The 14,866-nt window shown below is 56.6% G+C and overlaps 2 protein-coding genes across 3 annotated transcripts; one reads left to right on the top strand and one right to left on the bottom strand.

Moving 5' to 3' along the window:
* The first annotated feature begins 114 nt into the window (after positions 1–114).
* On the top strand, positions 115–6,654 carry TROAP (trophinin associated protein). Of its 2 annotated transcripts, none has more exons than XM_046674620.1 (15): positions 115–163; positions 447–601; positions 706–892; positions 1,411–1,568; positions 1,662–1,799; positions 1,991–2,073; positions 2,577–2,629; positions 3,114–3,235; positions 4,187–4,303; positions 4,411–4,494; positions 4,636–4,695; positions 4,946–5,080; positions 5,247–5,865; positions 6,141–6,334; positions 6,495–6,654. In XM_046674620.1, exons 2-15 carry the CDS (start codon positions 458–460, stop codon positions 6,540–6,542), a joined length of 2,142 nt encoding a protein of 713 aa, XP_046530576.1. In that variant the 5' UTR covers positions 115–163; positions 447–457; the 3' UTR covers positions 6,543–6,654. The 2 variants fall into 2 exon arrangements, with proteins under 2 accessions (XP_046530576.1, XP_046530568.1); XM_046674612.1 differs by having other exon boundaries at positions 122–197.
* Positions 6,655–7,321: 667 nt separating this feature from the next.
* C1QL4 (complement C1q like 4) lies at positions 7,322–11,098 on the bottom strand. Its single transcript, XM_046640973.1, has 2 exons — positions 10,302–11,098; positions 7,322–8,119 (listed from the first exon to the last, which is right to left on the bottom strand). Exons 1-2 carry the CDS (start codon positions 10,836–10,838, stop codon positions 7,940–7,942), a joined length of 717 nt encoding a protein of 238 aa, XP_046496929.1. The 5' UTR covers positions 10,839–11,098; the 3' UTR covers positions 7,322–7,939.
* Positions 11,099–14,866: the final 3,768 nt, after the last annotated feature.

Below are 14,866 nucleotides of genomic sequence, written 5' to 3'. Positions count from 1 at the left end.
GACTAGTCTTTCTTCCGGCCCCGCCTCCAAAGCCTGCGGATTGGACGGCTGAGTCAGGTGTCACGAGCCTCCGCGGGAGTGCGGACGAGCCAATCAGGAGCGTGGCGTATTTTACAAACTGGGGAAGTAGCAGCAGCAGAAGCCGAGTCAGGGAAAAAGCGAAGCAAGTGGGGCGACCCTGAGGGGTTCTGGTGAAGGCGAGGCACGGGGATCTTGGAGGGAATGAGGGCTGTAGAGGCTCATAGGGAGGAGAGGCAGCTCTGGGTCCTGGAGCCAAAGAGTGGCTCAGGGTGTCTGGAGGTGGCACCCTAAAGAGAGGCCTTGCAGGCGCCGGGGTCTTCTGGGCGCGTGAATTTGGGCGGAGGTGGGAGTATTAGGGATGTCGAGACCAATGACCCGAACTGGCTGAGCTTTGATCCTCCATCCTGCCTTCTTCTCCATCTCAGTCGTAGCCGTCATGGCCACCCTCCGAGCCAGGAAGGATCCTCTCCTCCCGGGTGTATCTCCCACCCCTAGCAAGATTCCCGTACGCTCTCAGAGACGGCTGCCTCTCCCCACAGTCAAGTCCTGCGCCGTGGACCAGGAGAACCAAGATCCAAGGGTAAGAGGGGCCTGGTGGGTGAAGACAGCAGCTACAACGAGGCAGCACACACCAGCCATACACCTCAACGCTGAACCCCAGCTTTTTGTCCTCCTCTCCCGCAGAGATTGGTGCAGAAGCTCAGTATTCAGCACCCGCTCGTTGACTCAGCGGGCCTCAGGCTGAAAGCCACACATCAAACAGAGAAATTAGAGAGATTGGTGGGGAGCTCTCAGCTCCGAAACCCCTTGGAGGAGCTCAAACCTAGCCCTGGGGGACAAAATGTGGAGGCTGGGCCCTCGACCCAGACAGGTACCTGCTGGAGGCTTGAAAACACACAGTTTCCTTGGCTGGTTGGGAGAATGGGATGGGTGCAGTGGGGTTTTGGGGCTTTGCACTCTCCTGATCTCCTGCTTACTATGAGTCCTGGTCTCTGTTCCTGGAAAGCTCTTTGCTCTCAGAAGCCCTCTCCTTCCTTCAGCAAAATGTCATCTCTTTATAAGCCTTTTCCAACTCCCCTAGTCATGATCAATTGCTCTGTATTCTAATACCTTGCAGTACTTCTTTTATAACACATCCATCCTTTGGCTTGAGTCTCTTACCTCTCTATACTTTGATAATAGCTTTTTCAGGATGGAGGCTTTGTCTTACTCAACTCTGGGCCCCAGTGACTTATGTAAAGTACTGTGAACGTTTGGTGAGCTGAGGTCAATTGAATGGGTTTCTTTGGCTCACTCTTCTATCTCAAGGTGACTACACTAGGGTCCCTGGTCCTTCAGCCTTCCTCCTTCCTGTTCCTTCTCACCTTTCCTTCTCCTCTTCCCTTGCAGAGGCTCCAGGGGCCATAGAGTTTGTGGCTGACCCTGCAGCCCTGGCCACCATCCTGTCAGGTGAGGGGGTGAAGAGCTGTCACTTGGGGCGGCAGCCCAGTCTGGCTCAGAGAGTCCTGGTTCGAGGGAGCCAGGGAGGCACCATCCGGAGGGGCCAGGTAATGAGACAGGAAGGATATGAGGAAATCAGGCTGGGGTACACTGAGGAGGGAATCCTGAGCCTGTGCTGATAGCCTCTTTTGATGTCCTAGGGTGCCCGGGCCTCTGCATATTTGGCCCCCAAAACCCCCACCCACCAACTGGACCCTGCCAGGGCTTCCTGCTTTTCGAGGCTGGAGGGACCAGGACCACGCGGCCGGACCTTGTGCCCCCAGAGGCTAGAGGCTCTGGTGAGTGCCCTTGAGGGGCTGACCTCAGTGCTTCTGGGAGCTCCTTCCAGGGACAGAGCTGGGCCTCAGGAGAGAAGATACCTTATGATAAGCCAGAGGGGTTCTGTGGAAGCAGATGACATTGGTGGTGAGGCCGGAGGGTTTGGGGACTACCTCTGACTCTGCTTCTATCTCTTGCTCTTATGGGTCAGATCCCACCTTCAGGACGTTCCTTGCACCCCTCCGCTCGCCCCAGTTTCAAGGAGCTAAGAAGAGAGACAAGTGGAAGCAGCCGGTGAGAAGGAGAGGGTCACTTGGAAAAGGATGATCCAGTGTTGGGTATAGGGGTCCCTCGGGGCTGGGGCCTTCCTCGGAAGCTTTAGACTTCCCGGGATGGGAAGGAGGAAACCTGTGCCTTCCCAGGGTGAGCGCTTGGAAGAGGGTGCAGGCCTTCACAGCCAGACCTCAGTATGGCATCAGTTTCTTCAGATTGTAGGGGGGGGGAAGGGGACAGAAATGAGAGGTGCCATCTCTTTTGTTTAGTGGCTAGAGCATAGACTGTAGCAATAAATGGAATTGGGGTTTGGTTCCTGACTCTTACCACTTACTAGTTATGCAAGTTTGCCTTAACCTCCGAGCTTCAGTTTCCTCAATCTGTCAAATGAGGTTAATGTTTGTATCATCATTAGAGGTTGTTATGTGAATTAAATGAGATGATGTTTGTAAAGCACTTAGCACAGTGCCCAGCTCATACTTGGTACTCAGTGACTGCTAGCCCATTGTCCTTATTGTCATCAGGACTTCAGTGAGCCAGGCCTCGGGATTGCTCCTGGAGACTCCAGTCCAGCCTGGTGAGTGTGTCTGGCCATGGGAAGAGAATAGGGGCAGGCGAGCTGGCTGTCTGCAGCAGGGAGCAAGACAAGAGAAAGCTCAGCAGGCTGGGGGGGATGGGGAAAGGCGAGATCAGAAGGAGCCAGAAAGGAAGAGACCTTCCTGATAGGCCAGAGGTTGGCTCAGTTGCACTTGTGTCAAAGGAGGTGGTCCCCCTTTCTACCCTCTCCCTGCCACTGCCTGCAAGATTTACGTTCCACTCACTGCTCTCGCCTCAGCCCCTAAGAGCCATCACCACACCCCTAGCCCACTCAGAGTGTCCGGATTTATAAGTGATTACTGAGATAGTGCTGGACTCCAAGGGGATGCTGGATGGGTCCTGCCCCTGATGGTGGAGTGAGGCCTGTCAAACTGGCTTACCTTCTTCAGAGGAGGTTGCAGTGCCCTGTGCCAGACTTTGGTGGGTGTTCCAGACATTATATTAAATTTTCTGTTTCCTCCTAGCTTCCTCTCTCCCTGAAGGAAAACATGAAGTTGTCACTCACTCAGATGAAGTAGGAGGGGGTCCCCTTGGTCTGGCCCAGCGGGTACCATTAAGAGAAACCAGAGAGATAACCCGAACCAGGGTGAGATGGGACCCTCCTGGGATGGGGGAAAGGGGCAGAGAGATACTTGGGGAAATTCCCCAACCAGCACTGAGGATTGTGGGTGGAGCCAGGCAGTTCTGGGCCTGGGCCTCTGGATGTTAATTGACCCTCAGTTTGCCTCAGATGGGCCTACGCCCTTTCTAGAGTGGGACTGGCCTCTGTTTACCAGGTGTCTGGGGCCTGGGGTAAGAGGTCACAGTCCTGTATATATTTGTATTACCATACAGTGCTGAGAGTCAGACAGATCTGACACTTGTCAGCCAAAAGCATTCATTCATTTATTCACCCCACAAGTATTTATTGACCAGCTGTGTGACAAGCACTGTTCTAGGTTCTGGATATACAATAGTAAATAAGTTCACATCTAGAAGGAGGAGACAGAAAATAAACTCATGTGTAAAATATATAGTATGTCAGACAGTGATAAGTTCTCTGTAAAAAAACAAAAAAAGGTACTGAAGCAGAAGTGGGGGAATTGCTACTGCAAGTTCAAATAGATTAGTCAGGGGGATCTCATTGAGGAGACGACATTTAAGTGGAGACCAGAAAGAAAGAATTGAGGGAGTGAGACATACGGATATCTGGGGGAAGAAGTGCCAGGCCAAGAGAACTGCAGGTGCAAAGGCCCTGAGGAGGGCACGTGCCTAGTGTGTTTAAGGATCAGCAAGAAGGAGACGCCAGCAAGACTGAAGCAGAGTAAGGAGAACCACAGAAAGTGAGGTTAGAGCGATGACAGGATCAGATTGGGTAAGGACTTATAAACTATTGTAAGACCTTGGCTTTTACTTGCAATGAGTGGAAAGCCATGGGGTGGGGGGATGAACAAGGGAGAGTGACATGATCTGATTAGGTCTTAAAAGAATCACACTGGCTACTGCAGTGAGAACAAAGGGGGAGGGGCTCACTCTTCCTCTGTGTTCCTCTCCACAGGACAGCCATGACTCCCACCTGATGCCCTCCCCTGGCTGTGTGGCGCCACCTTCCATTGCCCGTCCATCACCCTTTGGACGGGCTCAGCGTGTCCTGTCCCCTGCCCCCTCAGCTCCGGTTTGTATCCATAACTCCTGGGGGCAGGGCAAGGACAGAACAGTCTGGCCAGGATCTCTGCTAGGTCTGGGTTTTGTTTCTGCTCAACCACTCCTGTCTCTTTCCAGACCTCATATTCAGTGTTGCGGCGTTTGGCCATTCGCCCCAAAATCCAGTTTACACCCATCCCATCAGCCCCCAGAGTTCAACAGGTACGAGAGGACAGGGGAGGTAGCTGGCATAGGCCAGGGCTTGGAGAGGAAGGGAATGGATGGGTACAGGGAGAGTCAAGACGCAAGGGGAGATTGGGCCCCATCTGTGGGTGCCTTGTTGACATCATGCCTCTATTCCAGGCCCAGTGGTTGAGTGGCCTCTCCCCTCAGTCTTGCCCAGAAGAGCCTGCCCTGCCCTGGGTAAGTATCAGAAGCATTTCCATGCTGAGATCCCTCACTCTCCTGTTCTCATGAGGCCCAGCAGTTTGAGGCAGGTGGGCTCTCTGGAAAAGCTAACTCTCCTGCTTCTCTGCTGTCCCTCTTAATCTAAGTCTAAGGCCTCTCAGTTAGGGAACTTGGTCCCTTCTTCCTGAGGGTGGGACTCAGACTGCTCTTCCTGCCCTAGCCTAGCTTCCTCACATGGCCCCTATCCTCCCCTATCATATGGCAGGAGCAGATTGCAGTTCGGTTATTTGACCAGGAGAGTTGTATAAGGTTGCAGGAGGGGCCTGGGACACTACCTGTGGCAACTCCTTATGGACCCCACCCCAGTAGAACCCCCAACCTCCAGGAGCTGAAGATGCAGGTGGGTCTGAGTGGGCAACAGCTGTGATGCCTGATGGGTAGTGAAAGGGCTGGGAAAGGGAGAAACAGCATAAGAGGCGGGTATGGGATAGGACAATGTGGATAGAGACTTGAACCCACATCTTGACACCTCACTGGGGTACTCTCTTACTCTCTCCCATCCACAGCGCATTGGTATCCTGCAGCAGCTTTTGCGACAGGAGGTAGAGGGGCTGGCAGGGGGCAAATGTGCCCCCCTTAATGGAGGCTCCTCTCTGGATATGGTTGAACTTCGGCCTCTGCTGGCTGAGATTTCTAAAACTCGGAATGCCCCAGAGCACAGTTTGGGGACTTCCCACCTTCCTGGACTGTTTCAGCACTCTGGGCTGCCAAAGCCCTGCGTTCCAGAGGAGGGTGAGGAACCACAGCCCTGCCCGGGAGCAGAGCCTGAGGTAGCTCAGCCCTGTCCTCCCGCAGAGCCAGGGCCCCCAGAGTCCTGCCATAGGAGAGAGCCTGAGGTACCAGAGCCCTCTGCCCAGGAACAGCCCTGCCCTCCGGTAGAGCCTGGACCCCTTCAGGCCTGTCCCCAGAGGCAGACTGGACTCCCAGAGCCCTCCCCTAGGCTAGAGTCTGGGGCATCAGAGGCCTGCTCCCTGGAACCTAGAAGTCCAGAGGCCAGCCCACATCCCTGCCACAGTCAGGGGGCTCCAGAGACCACCAGCCTGATCTTCTCCTCCCAACGCCCACTTTGTGCCAGCCCCTCTATCTGCTCACTCCAGTCTCTGAAGCCCCCAACAGGCCAGGCAGGTAAGGAGTTGGTTGGAAGGGGTTGTGAACAAAGGAGGTCCTCATCTCATGCTGGAGCAGGGGCCCCGCCCTGCACCAGGTGATCCCATGCTTTCCCTTCCCCACCTCCCCTGCCCCAGCCTGGCTCTCCCTCAGGAGGGAGGGAGAGGCTGCGCTTCCAGCCCTGTGCTCCTAATTGGCTTGACCCTTGGGAAGGGAGTGAGAAAGGGCAGGTTATGGTGGGAGGATAGGACTCCAGAGCCTGCCCTGAACTCTCTGTGGCCCTTGGCCCTCAGGCTCCAACAGTTTGGCCCCTCGAGCCTTGGCCCTGAGGCAGCGCCTCAAAGCATGTCTGACGGCCATCCACTGCTTCCATGAAGCCCGCCTGGATGATGAGTGTGCCTTCTACACCAGCCGAGCCCCTCCCCCAGGACCCACCCGGGTCTGCACCAACCCTGTGGCCACGTTACTCGAATGGCAGGATGCCCTGGTGAGCCTGTGTTCCACATCCAGGCTGTGCCTGCACGGCAAGCCTGTGGAAGTAGGAAGTGGGGCAGGGGCCAACCTCAGCTCCTTTACAGAGGTCAGGGAGCAGGGTTGGCTACTGTTCAAGGATGAGTGGGCTGTGACAAGGTCTTCTCTGTCTCCAGTGTTTTATTCCAGTCGGTTCTGCTGTCCCTCAGGACTCGCCATCATGAGGCATCCGCCTCCACCTACTCCTGCTCTGCCTTGCTCCTTTGTTTTAGCCCTTATTTATTGTTGGTCCACCCCATGGACTGGGAGCCAACACCCTTTTGTCCTTCAATAAAGTTTCTTAAGTGTCAAAATACCTGTTTCCTTCTGGTCCAACCTAAGCCATCTACTGCTGTCACTCTCTGATGGCCCACATGGTGGCAGTGTCCTCCAGCTTAGAAGCCAGCCCTGGGCTCTCAGGATGCCCTAGGCTCCCTCACCTAGGAGCTGTCCTGAAGGGAGGAAGTCATCCCACTCAGCAAGCGCTAGGAGTGTGTTGGGGGGCAAATGTGGGCCTACCGCCTGCCCTTCTCCTAGCTCTTGGAGATCACTGCCACTGACAGGAACCACCAGCTACTCCCTTAGCCCCTAGAGCTCCTCTTAGAACTCTTTCCCTGCATCAGGCAGAAAGCAGAAGCACCAGACCTGTGTCTTTGGAATCCTCCCTTGTGAGTGTCACTCTGGTTGGTGTCTCCCTACAATGTAAGGCCTCAAAGCTGTCCTGAGGCTGAGACCCTTTCCTTTCCATAGCAGAGTAGAAGCCCTAAGCTACTCCCCTTTTCTTCTCCCCTGGAGGCAGGCTTTGGCAGACAGTGATGGTCACAGTGGGAGTCCTTGAAGGAGTGAGGGATTGGGTCAGCCACTTTTGCCCACTCTGTGCACCAAGTTAGGAGGCACACACATTCTCCAACTTCACTTTATTCGAAGAGGCAACAGCAGCTGTAGCCCCAGGGCCTAACCCAGATGAGGGTGAAATGGTGATGAAATGGGGACTGTACAGAATGAGTTCTAAATGCTAGGAAAGAATTCATTAGTTCCTCCAGTTCACAGGAAGGCTTCCAGGGCCAGACCTTAGAGCCTGAAAATAGACATGAGGGGAGGAGGGGATGGCAGGAGAAGGTTGTCATGACAGGACCAGCGCCTACCCCATCCTAGTGTCTCCTCTCCTCCCGCCTAGATGGGCTCCTGTTTCTATTCTCTCCCTCCCAAGATGCCAGGGCTTCCCTTCTGCTTTCAGTGGCTCTGAGCTCTAGCTAGTGAAACTGTTCCCCAGCTACCGGCAGAGGAAAGCCACGACCGTGGCCTCTCTACCTCCCGGCTTTCACAGGCAGACAGGGATGCCACTGGTCCCTTCCCAAGCCCCTCTGCTCCTTCTCCGCCCTGGCTTCCTCCACTCTCCAGCCACTTATACCCCGGAGCACCAAGAGTCCGCCCATTAAGGCCGCTTCCGGGAGTGGGAGGATTGGCCCCACCGCCAGGCTCTCAAAGGATGGGGTGGCGCCTTGGGTGGGGCCAGCTGAAGGTGGGTGAGGAGGGGAGCTCAGGCGCAGGGCGAGCGGGAGCGCGGGGGATGGGGCCCGGCTCAGTCCGGGTAGATGATGAAGCCAGAGAAGGTGCTGTACTTGTTGGTGTTACCGCCGTGCACCTTCCCCCCGTCCAGCTTGATGAAGACTTCGTCACCCACGTCAAGGTGCAGGATGACGCTGTTGCTGGCATAGTCGTAGTTCTGGTCCGCGTCCTGAGCAATGGCGCTGGCCCGGACCTAGTGAGGGAGAAGAAGAGAACAACTCACTCATGTCCTGTGTGGGGCTGGAGCGATGAGAGGGGTTGGGCCCAGTAGGTGCAGCTGGGCATGTGAAGGCCCGGTGAGGGTAGCAGACGGCAGGGGCAGGGGAGGACAAGGAGAGTCCAGGAGATCCCTGAGCTGCTCAGGCACTGCCGTTCACTAGCCGTGTGACTCAGGCAAGTTTCATGCCTTCTCTGGGCCTCAATTTGAGCTATATGGTGGGAGATAATAATAGAGCCTACCTCATAAGGTTGGTAAGACTAAATAAGTTGTTACACGTGAAGTGTGTTAGAACAGTGCTTTGCACATATAAAATGCTATATAGGATTTGCGATTACCATTTAAAAAATAAAAATTGCCTGTAGGAAAATTTCTAAGAAGCTGAACCCCTAAACTTGCATTCCTTTCCCCCAGTGTGATAGGGCTCAGGTGTGTCTCTGCGTACGCAAGAGTGCCGGGCCATAGCAAAGTGCAATGATGCCTTCTTGCCTCCGGGAGCCTATTTCCCCTCCTACCGCCTGCTGGCGCCCCGACTTGGGGGTCGCCTTCCATACTAACAGGCCTCTCCTCCCCTCTGGCCTCGCTGCTGCCGGTCGCCTCGGGCCGCCAGCCCCCTCCCCATTCCCACTCTTGCTGTCCCGCGGGGCTGGTTATTAACTTATTAATTATTCATCATTATTCTAATCACTATTTACCATCCCCAGGGCCGCAGCGCCCGCGCCGCAGAATACTGAGTGGGAGCCGCGCGGCCCCCGCCCCCTCGGAAACCGACACGCTCAGACACAGCCTCGCCCCCTCTGCGCTCAGATACCGGACACAGACCACACACACTTACTCAGCGCCACACGCAGATAGACCCCGCTCTATTCTCACACCTTCGCACCCCGCACCCACAGACACACTCGCATCAGGCACACACGCACACTCCCTTACACTCATGCACTATCTCACTCCCACACAGACACACATACACGCTCACTCCCTTTCCCTGGGTTCCTGGGGCGGCCCTGCCGGGAGGAGACCCCAGTCCAGTGCCTGCGGGTCTTGGGAGCTGGAGAACTCTGCGCCATATCCGGACGGGGGTTTGGACAGCCAGACAGCAGGCCTGATGCGCCCTGTCAACACCACCCTATCCATCCCGGCATTGAGGTCACCGCTCAGCCCCAACCCCCAACCTTACCCCGCCCCCCCCCCCCCCCTTGGCCTGCCTGGCCCAAGCACCTCACACGACACCCACTCCTGCGGCCTCTTGCTCCTTCTATGCGTGTCCCAGTCCTGAGCTGAGTCCTTGAGGACTATTGTCCCAAGCCAAGGCAGCAGTGACTCTGATCTGACCACAGGGGCAGAGAGCAGCAGAACCTGGCGCGGAGAGGTTGCCAGGGAGGATGTGGGGCCTACTGACCAGGCTGGGGTCCCAAGGCTTCTGCTCTTTCCATCCCTTGCCTCTTTCTTCCTCCAAATCCATTCCTTCAAGCCGCCTGGCTGGCCCCTGAGCTGCCCTACCATTTCCCACCTCTGCCTACGGATTCAGTATTATCAGCAGAGGGTAAGGCCTGCTGTAGACTAGCCCCAGGCCCTGGGGCTAGCAACAGACCTGCCTGGCAAATGAGAGAGTGTTTTTTTTTTCTTTTTACCTTTTCCTCAAAAATCCAAGCTGAATGTCCCCACATGGGAATGGCTGCCAACTGTCCATTGCCTGAGACCAGGATTCCATTCTAATTCGAAGGAGCAAGACTCCAGGTAACTCGCCCATCGCCAGTCTGGGAAGCTGGAAGCCCAGGAGGGCTACCCCGAAAGAGAGGGTGTCTCACGACCGCACGAGAAAGGATGTTAATTGGCAGGGAAAGACACCAAAGAGGTTTGGTGTACGATTGCCTATAGTCGGAGTCTGAGGTAGCAGCTGCAGAGACATTAAATTTTGAGTCCTGAATTCTAATTCTGACACCATTCCTAATGCTCCATGAGACCCTGAGCTGGTCGTTTCCTTTCTTCAGCCCCCAATTCCTCTGGCTAAATGAAGTGATTTCTAAGTTCTTGGCAGCCGGCCGTTCCTGGATTCAGCCACGGTGTTCGGGGAAGGGGTTCGGGTTGTGTAATGAGTGCAGGGAAATAAAGCCGCCCGGGTGGATCTGGGGCTGGGTGGGAGAGGGCATCTCACCTGTCCATTCTTCATCAGGTCCGCCCACATGCTGGTGCCGTCGCCGCCGCGCATGAGCACATGGTAAGCAAAGAAGTAGACACCTGGCATGGGGCAGGTGAACTTGCCACTGGCCGCCTCATAAGCGTTGCCCACGTTGGTCACCACGTCGTCGAAGCGCAGCACCTCATAACCTTCGTGTGGCCTCCGCAGGCCCGCGTAGAAGGCAATGCGAGGCACATAGCCAGCAGGGGGCGCCACCCCGCCCGGGCCTGGGCCGGGAGGGCCCGGGGGACCTGGCTTGCCGGGCTCTCCTGGAGGCCCTCTGGGACCTGGCGGTCCCGGGGGTCCTCGCAGACCTGCCTTCCCGCGCCGGCCCATCTCTCCCTTGGTGCCCGGCGGGTAAGGGGGCACGGAGGCTGGCGCGCCGTCGGTCCCTGGGCCTCGAGGCCCATGCGGGTCGCACACCATGCGGCAGCGACCCAGCATCTCGTAGTGCGCCGGCCCGCGGGAGCTCTGCACCAGCAGTGGAATGGCCACCAGCAGAAGCAGCACCATGGCCACCCCGACGGCCGCGCCCGCCACCCGCTTTCGGCGGCTCAGCCGAGACGCGGCCAGGGCCAGCAGATCCTCTTCACTCTTGGGCGCAATGGCGACGGAGGCCCGGGGCTCTCCTCGGGCCCCAGAGGCGGTGGCCGGGCTCGGGCCTGGGTCGGGAACCCCCCGACGGCTGCGCCCGGCCCCCCCGCCCCTGAGGGCTCCCGCCTCAGCGGTGCTATTCCCCAAATCTGTCAAGGCGGAGGTCCCCCCGTGGGCTGGGCCACAGGCAGCTCCCGACGGTTCAGAACCCGCGGTCCTCTATTACCCTCCTGTTCAGCCTAACACTCCCGGGCGCCTGAAATCAGCGGCTTCTCGGACGGCTGGTTTCTTACAGATCTAGGATGCCTGCTCTCCGGACAGCTGCTTTCTCAAGGATGGCGGCGCCTGGGTCCCCGGCTACCCAGACGGATCGCTCCCGGCCGGAGCGGGGACTACTCTCCGCACTCTGGACGTCCCGGGTGGCGCTCACCGGACGCGACCTCCTCACAGGTTTGCGCTCTGGTTCTTGGCGAGCACTGACTTGCCTTTCGACCCCCGCCGCTGCCCCAGCCCCTGCTAGAGCCCTGGTCCCGCGTCTCTCTCCTGCTAGCGCTCTGGCTCTCTGCGTCCCCAACCTTCTCCCCTCCCTCCCGGGGCGGCAGTGCGGGTGGTGTGAGCCGCCGCGCGGCGGGAGCCTCTATAAGCGGCGGGGGGCGGAGCGACCCCTGGTGCCCAGAGCGGGAAGCGCGGGGGCGGGGCAGGCAAAGGCCCCCACCCGCGTCCATCCAGCCTCTCGGTTCCTGCCCCGCTCTGAGCCGGTTCTGCAGGGATTCACTGCCCCCACCCTATCCTTACTTTCACCCTCTTCCCCGAGTGTGGTATTCCCTGAGCCCAGAGAAGCCAGAAACAGCGATGGGATAAAAAGGGGTGGAGATACACACACAGAAAAGACGGAGACGGATTCCAGGGCTAAAAAGAACCCTCCTCCCCCAAAGAGAAGCCCACAAACAAGAAGGGCGAGAAAAGACAGAAATTCGTCACCCCACGCCCCGCAGTGCCCGTGACCAAAGAACATATGGTAAAGGGTTCAACTGGCACATGGTGGCCTGAACGGAAAAAGGTAGATCTCCAGTCCCGCGTCCCCTCGACCCCCAGTGTTGGGGGGCGCAGAGCAGCCGAGTGAGTGAGGGAGGAGAGAGAGCGAGAAAGCAGACCAGCCTTGGGGAGCGAGCAGGAAACCGACAGGAAAGCAGAGAAGGAGCGACAGGGAAATCAAGAGACGGAAAGCCAGATAGAGACGCAGAGACAGAGACAAAGCTTGGGAAAGAGACTAACTGACAGCCCCCGAGGGGGAGAGGGAGAGACAGAGACGGAGAGAGAGAGACTGAGCCGAGACAGGTTGACAGATCGAGAGAGAAATGTAAATGGCGCGCTGCAGAGAGACACCCAGGTCCGTGTTCGGACTCCAATGTGACATATCAACTGTGGGGAAGACGCGGGGGCGGGGCGGTTCTTGGAGCAGAGTGGTAGGCTCTGGGCCTGTGCATTGTGACAGTGTGCTGGCAAGTGTGGACATGGCCTTGGGACCCCGGCCTCGTGTGTCCCTGGGTGAGTGGGATTGCAGATTGTGTGTTGTCGTTGCATGTGTGTGTGTGAGGGCTGTTTCAAGGGAGGTTTTGTATATGTCTTCCTCTTAGTCCCTAAATGTGGGACCCCAGGAATGCCATCCCTCCTATCTCAGGACTGAAGAGTTTAGACAGTCTACTGGGGAGAAATAGTCAGAACGCAGTTCTAGTCGCACTTGCCCTGCCCAGCCCAGCCCAGCCCCACCCCTGCCCTAGTCCTACACCTTGTCCAGCCCCAGGATCTCTGCCCCTTCTCCCTTCCTCAAAGGTCTGTGGTTAGATGGAAACCCAGAGAAGTAGGACCCCACATAATAAATGTTTGGGGGAGGGATTTGAAGTTATGCAAATTAACATAACCAAAATGCAGATTAAGTGTTAGGCACCCTCCTGTGAGAGGTGACTGTGTCTGTCATTCTGTTGACCCGGAGGGAACACAAGCTTTGTTAGATCCCTCTCTGTGAGGTGTCAGAGTCCAGGGAAAAAGCTAATGGCTGCATCATTCCTTAGGGTCTAGCCTCTCTGCCGGAAATTTCTTGCTCATAGGCACCCCAGGGCCAGAGGCTTGCAGAAGGGACTCCAGGACTGGGGCAAAAGTGGGGATGAGTCCCTGGAGTTGGAGACCCTGCAGGTGGACGGCTGCAAAGGAGCTCCTTGAGACTAGGATAAGGATAAGCCAAGACTGTCATGTATAGGAATCAGTTGTGTAAAAAGGTGGGCACAGGGCACGCCGGGGCATGGTTATTGGGTGGAAGGTGATGTCCTCATCTCTTGTTTCCTGTTCCCCTTCCCTGCACCTTCCAGCCCACAATGGGACAGGGAGAAAGAGGTTGCCGGGGCTGGGCCTGTGTGGAGAGAGGCCCCTGTGTGCTTGAAAGGGTTAGGAGAGAAAGGATTGGCAGTCAGTGGGGGAGGGGCCTCCTCCTCCAACCATAAATACAAATTTTATTCAAGGTCTTTGTCGCCATTTGTCTTCCTCGGGGGGCTGAGGGCCATGTTGCCCCTTGCATGTCTAATTCCAGATCTGCTCCCCCAGGCTGGATGATGGATGGATCAGAGAGGAGAGAGCAGGCAGGGGCTCACACGGGCCTCCCCTGCCCCATCCTTAAGCCCCATCAACCCAGGTCCTACCACCCGTCTCCTTCCTCCTCCTCCCTCCCCTCCCATCCCTCAGTCACCAGAGCTCTCTCGGCTCCCCACCCCACTCTCTTACTCACCAAGGCCCTCCTTTTGAGCCCCTCACCTCAGCCCCTTCCAGGTCCCAGCCCTCTTCTCTCGGGAGCTTCCCTTCTCCTCCCATCCCCAGCCCAGGCTGTGAGCTGCGGTGACCAGCAGGGCTGCAGGCAGCAGTGGGTTGTGTGTGGTGGGGGGAGCAGGCTTGGCTCACAGGGAGCCGAGGGGCCAGCTCCATGAATTTATTCATGTTCTGTTGCTCTTTCCCCACGCTCTGGAATGAAGCTGCCAGCTCACCAGGTCCTTATTGCTTCCCCTGCAGCTGTCACATTCAGTCGAGGAGGGACCTGGGTAGGGTCAAGGCCAGCCAGTGCTCCTGGAGCCAGAAGTCAAGTGTCTGGGCTCAAGAGGAAATAGTGGGGCCCAGTGTGGGGTCTGGGACGATTTACCCAGAGCTGCTTAGGCAGCCAAACTGGAAGGCCCCAGGGAGATGGTGTGGTTGGGTATGGGAAATAGACAAAGAAGGGTATGCTGAAGGACATAGAAGGGGCAGTGGAGGTGGGGACAAGGCTGATAGGGGGATGGGAGGGGAGAGGGAGCTTTTAAGGAGTCCCCTAGGCTCCCTTATTTAAAAGCACCACCCAGGGGCCGGCTCCGTGGCGGAGTGGTTAAGTTTACGCGCTCCACTGCGGCGGCCCAGGGTTCAGATCCTGGGCGCTGACATGGCACCGCTCGTCAGGCCACATTGAGGTGGCCTCCCACATCCCACAACTAGAAGGACCTGCAACTAGGATATAAAACTATGTCCAGGGGGGTTTGGGAAGATAAAGCAGAAAGAAAAAAAAGATTGGCAACAGTTGTTAGCTCAGGTGCCAATCTTTAAAAAAATAATAATAAAAAAGTAAATAAAAGCACCACCCAGTCAGAATCCTACCTTAACCTCTACCCTTGACTCTGCACTAACCCTGACCCTAATCCCAAATTATAGACTTGACTCCTCTCTACTCCTAAAATGAATCCTAACTCTTTAACCAGACCCTAATGGAACCCATCACCACCTGTCCTGTCCTGTCCTGGAACCCAGAGGCCTCCCCCAAATTTGCCCCAGGGCTTACAGCTAGGTGTGTGTCAGAGTTCTGAGAACCAGACTTTGGATTAGCATGTGATTAGCATATGATTTGCATGTGATGTGTACCTTCTACTCTGAGGAAG

The sequence above is a fragment of the Equus quagga genome, chromosome 1 (assembly GCF_021613505.1).
Source record: "Equus quagga isolate Etosha38 chromosome 1, UCLA_HA_Equagga_1.0, whole genome shotgun sequence".
Taxonomy (NCBI): Eukaryota; Metazoa; Chordata; class Mammalia; order Perissodactyla; family Equidae; genus Equus; species Equus quagga.
The sequence above is the reverse complement of the archived record's forward strand: the minus strand, read 5'-3'. Positions and strand labels throughout refer to the sequence as shown.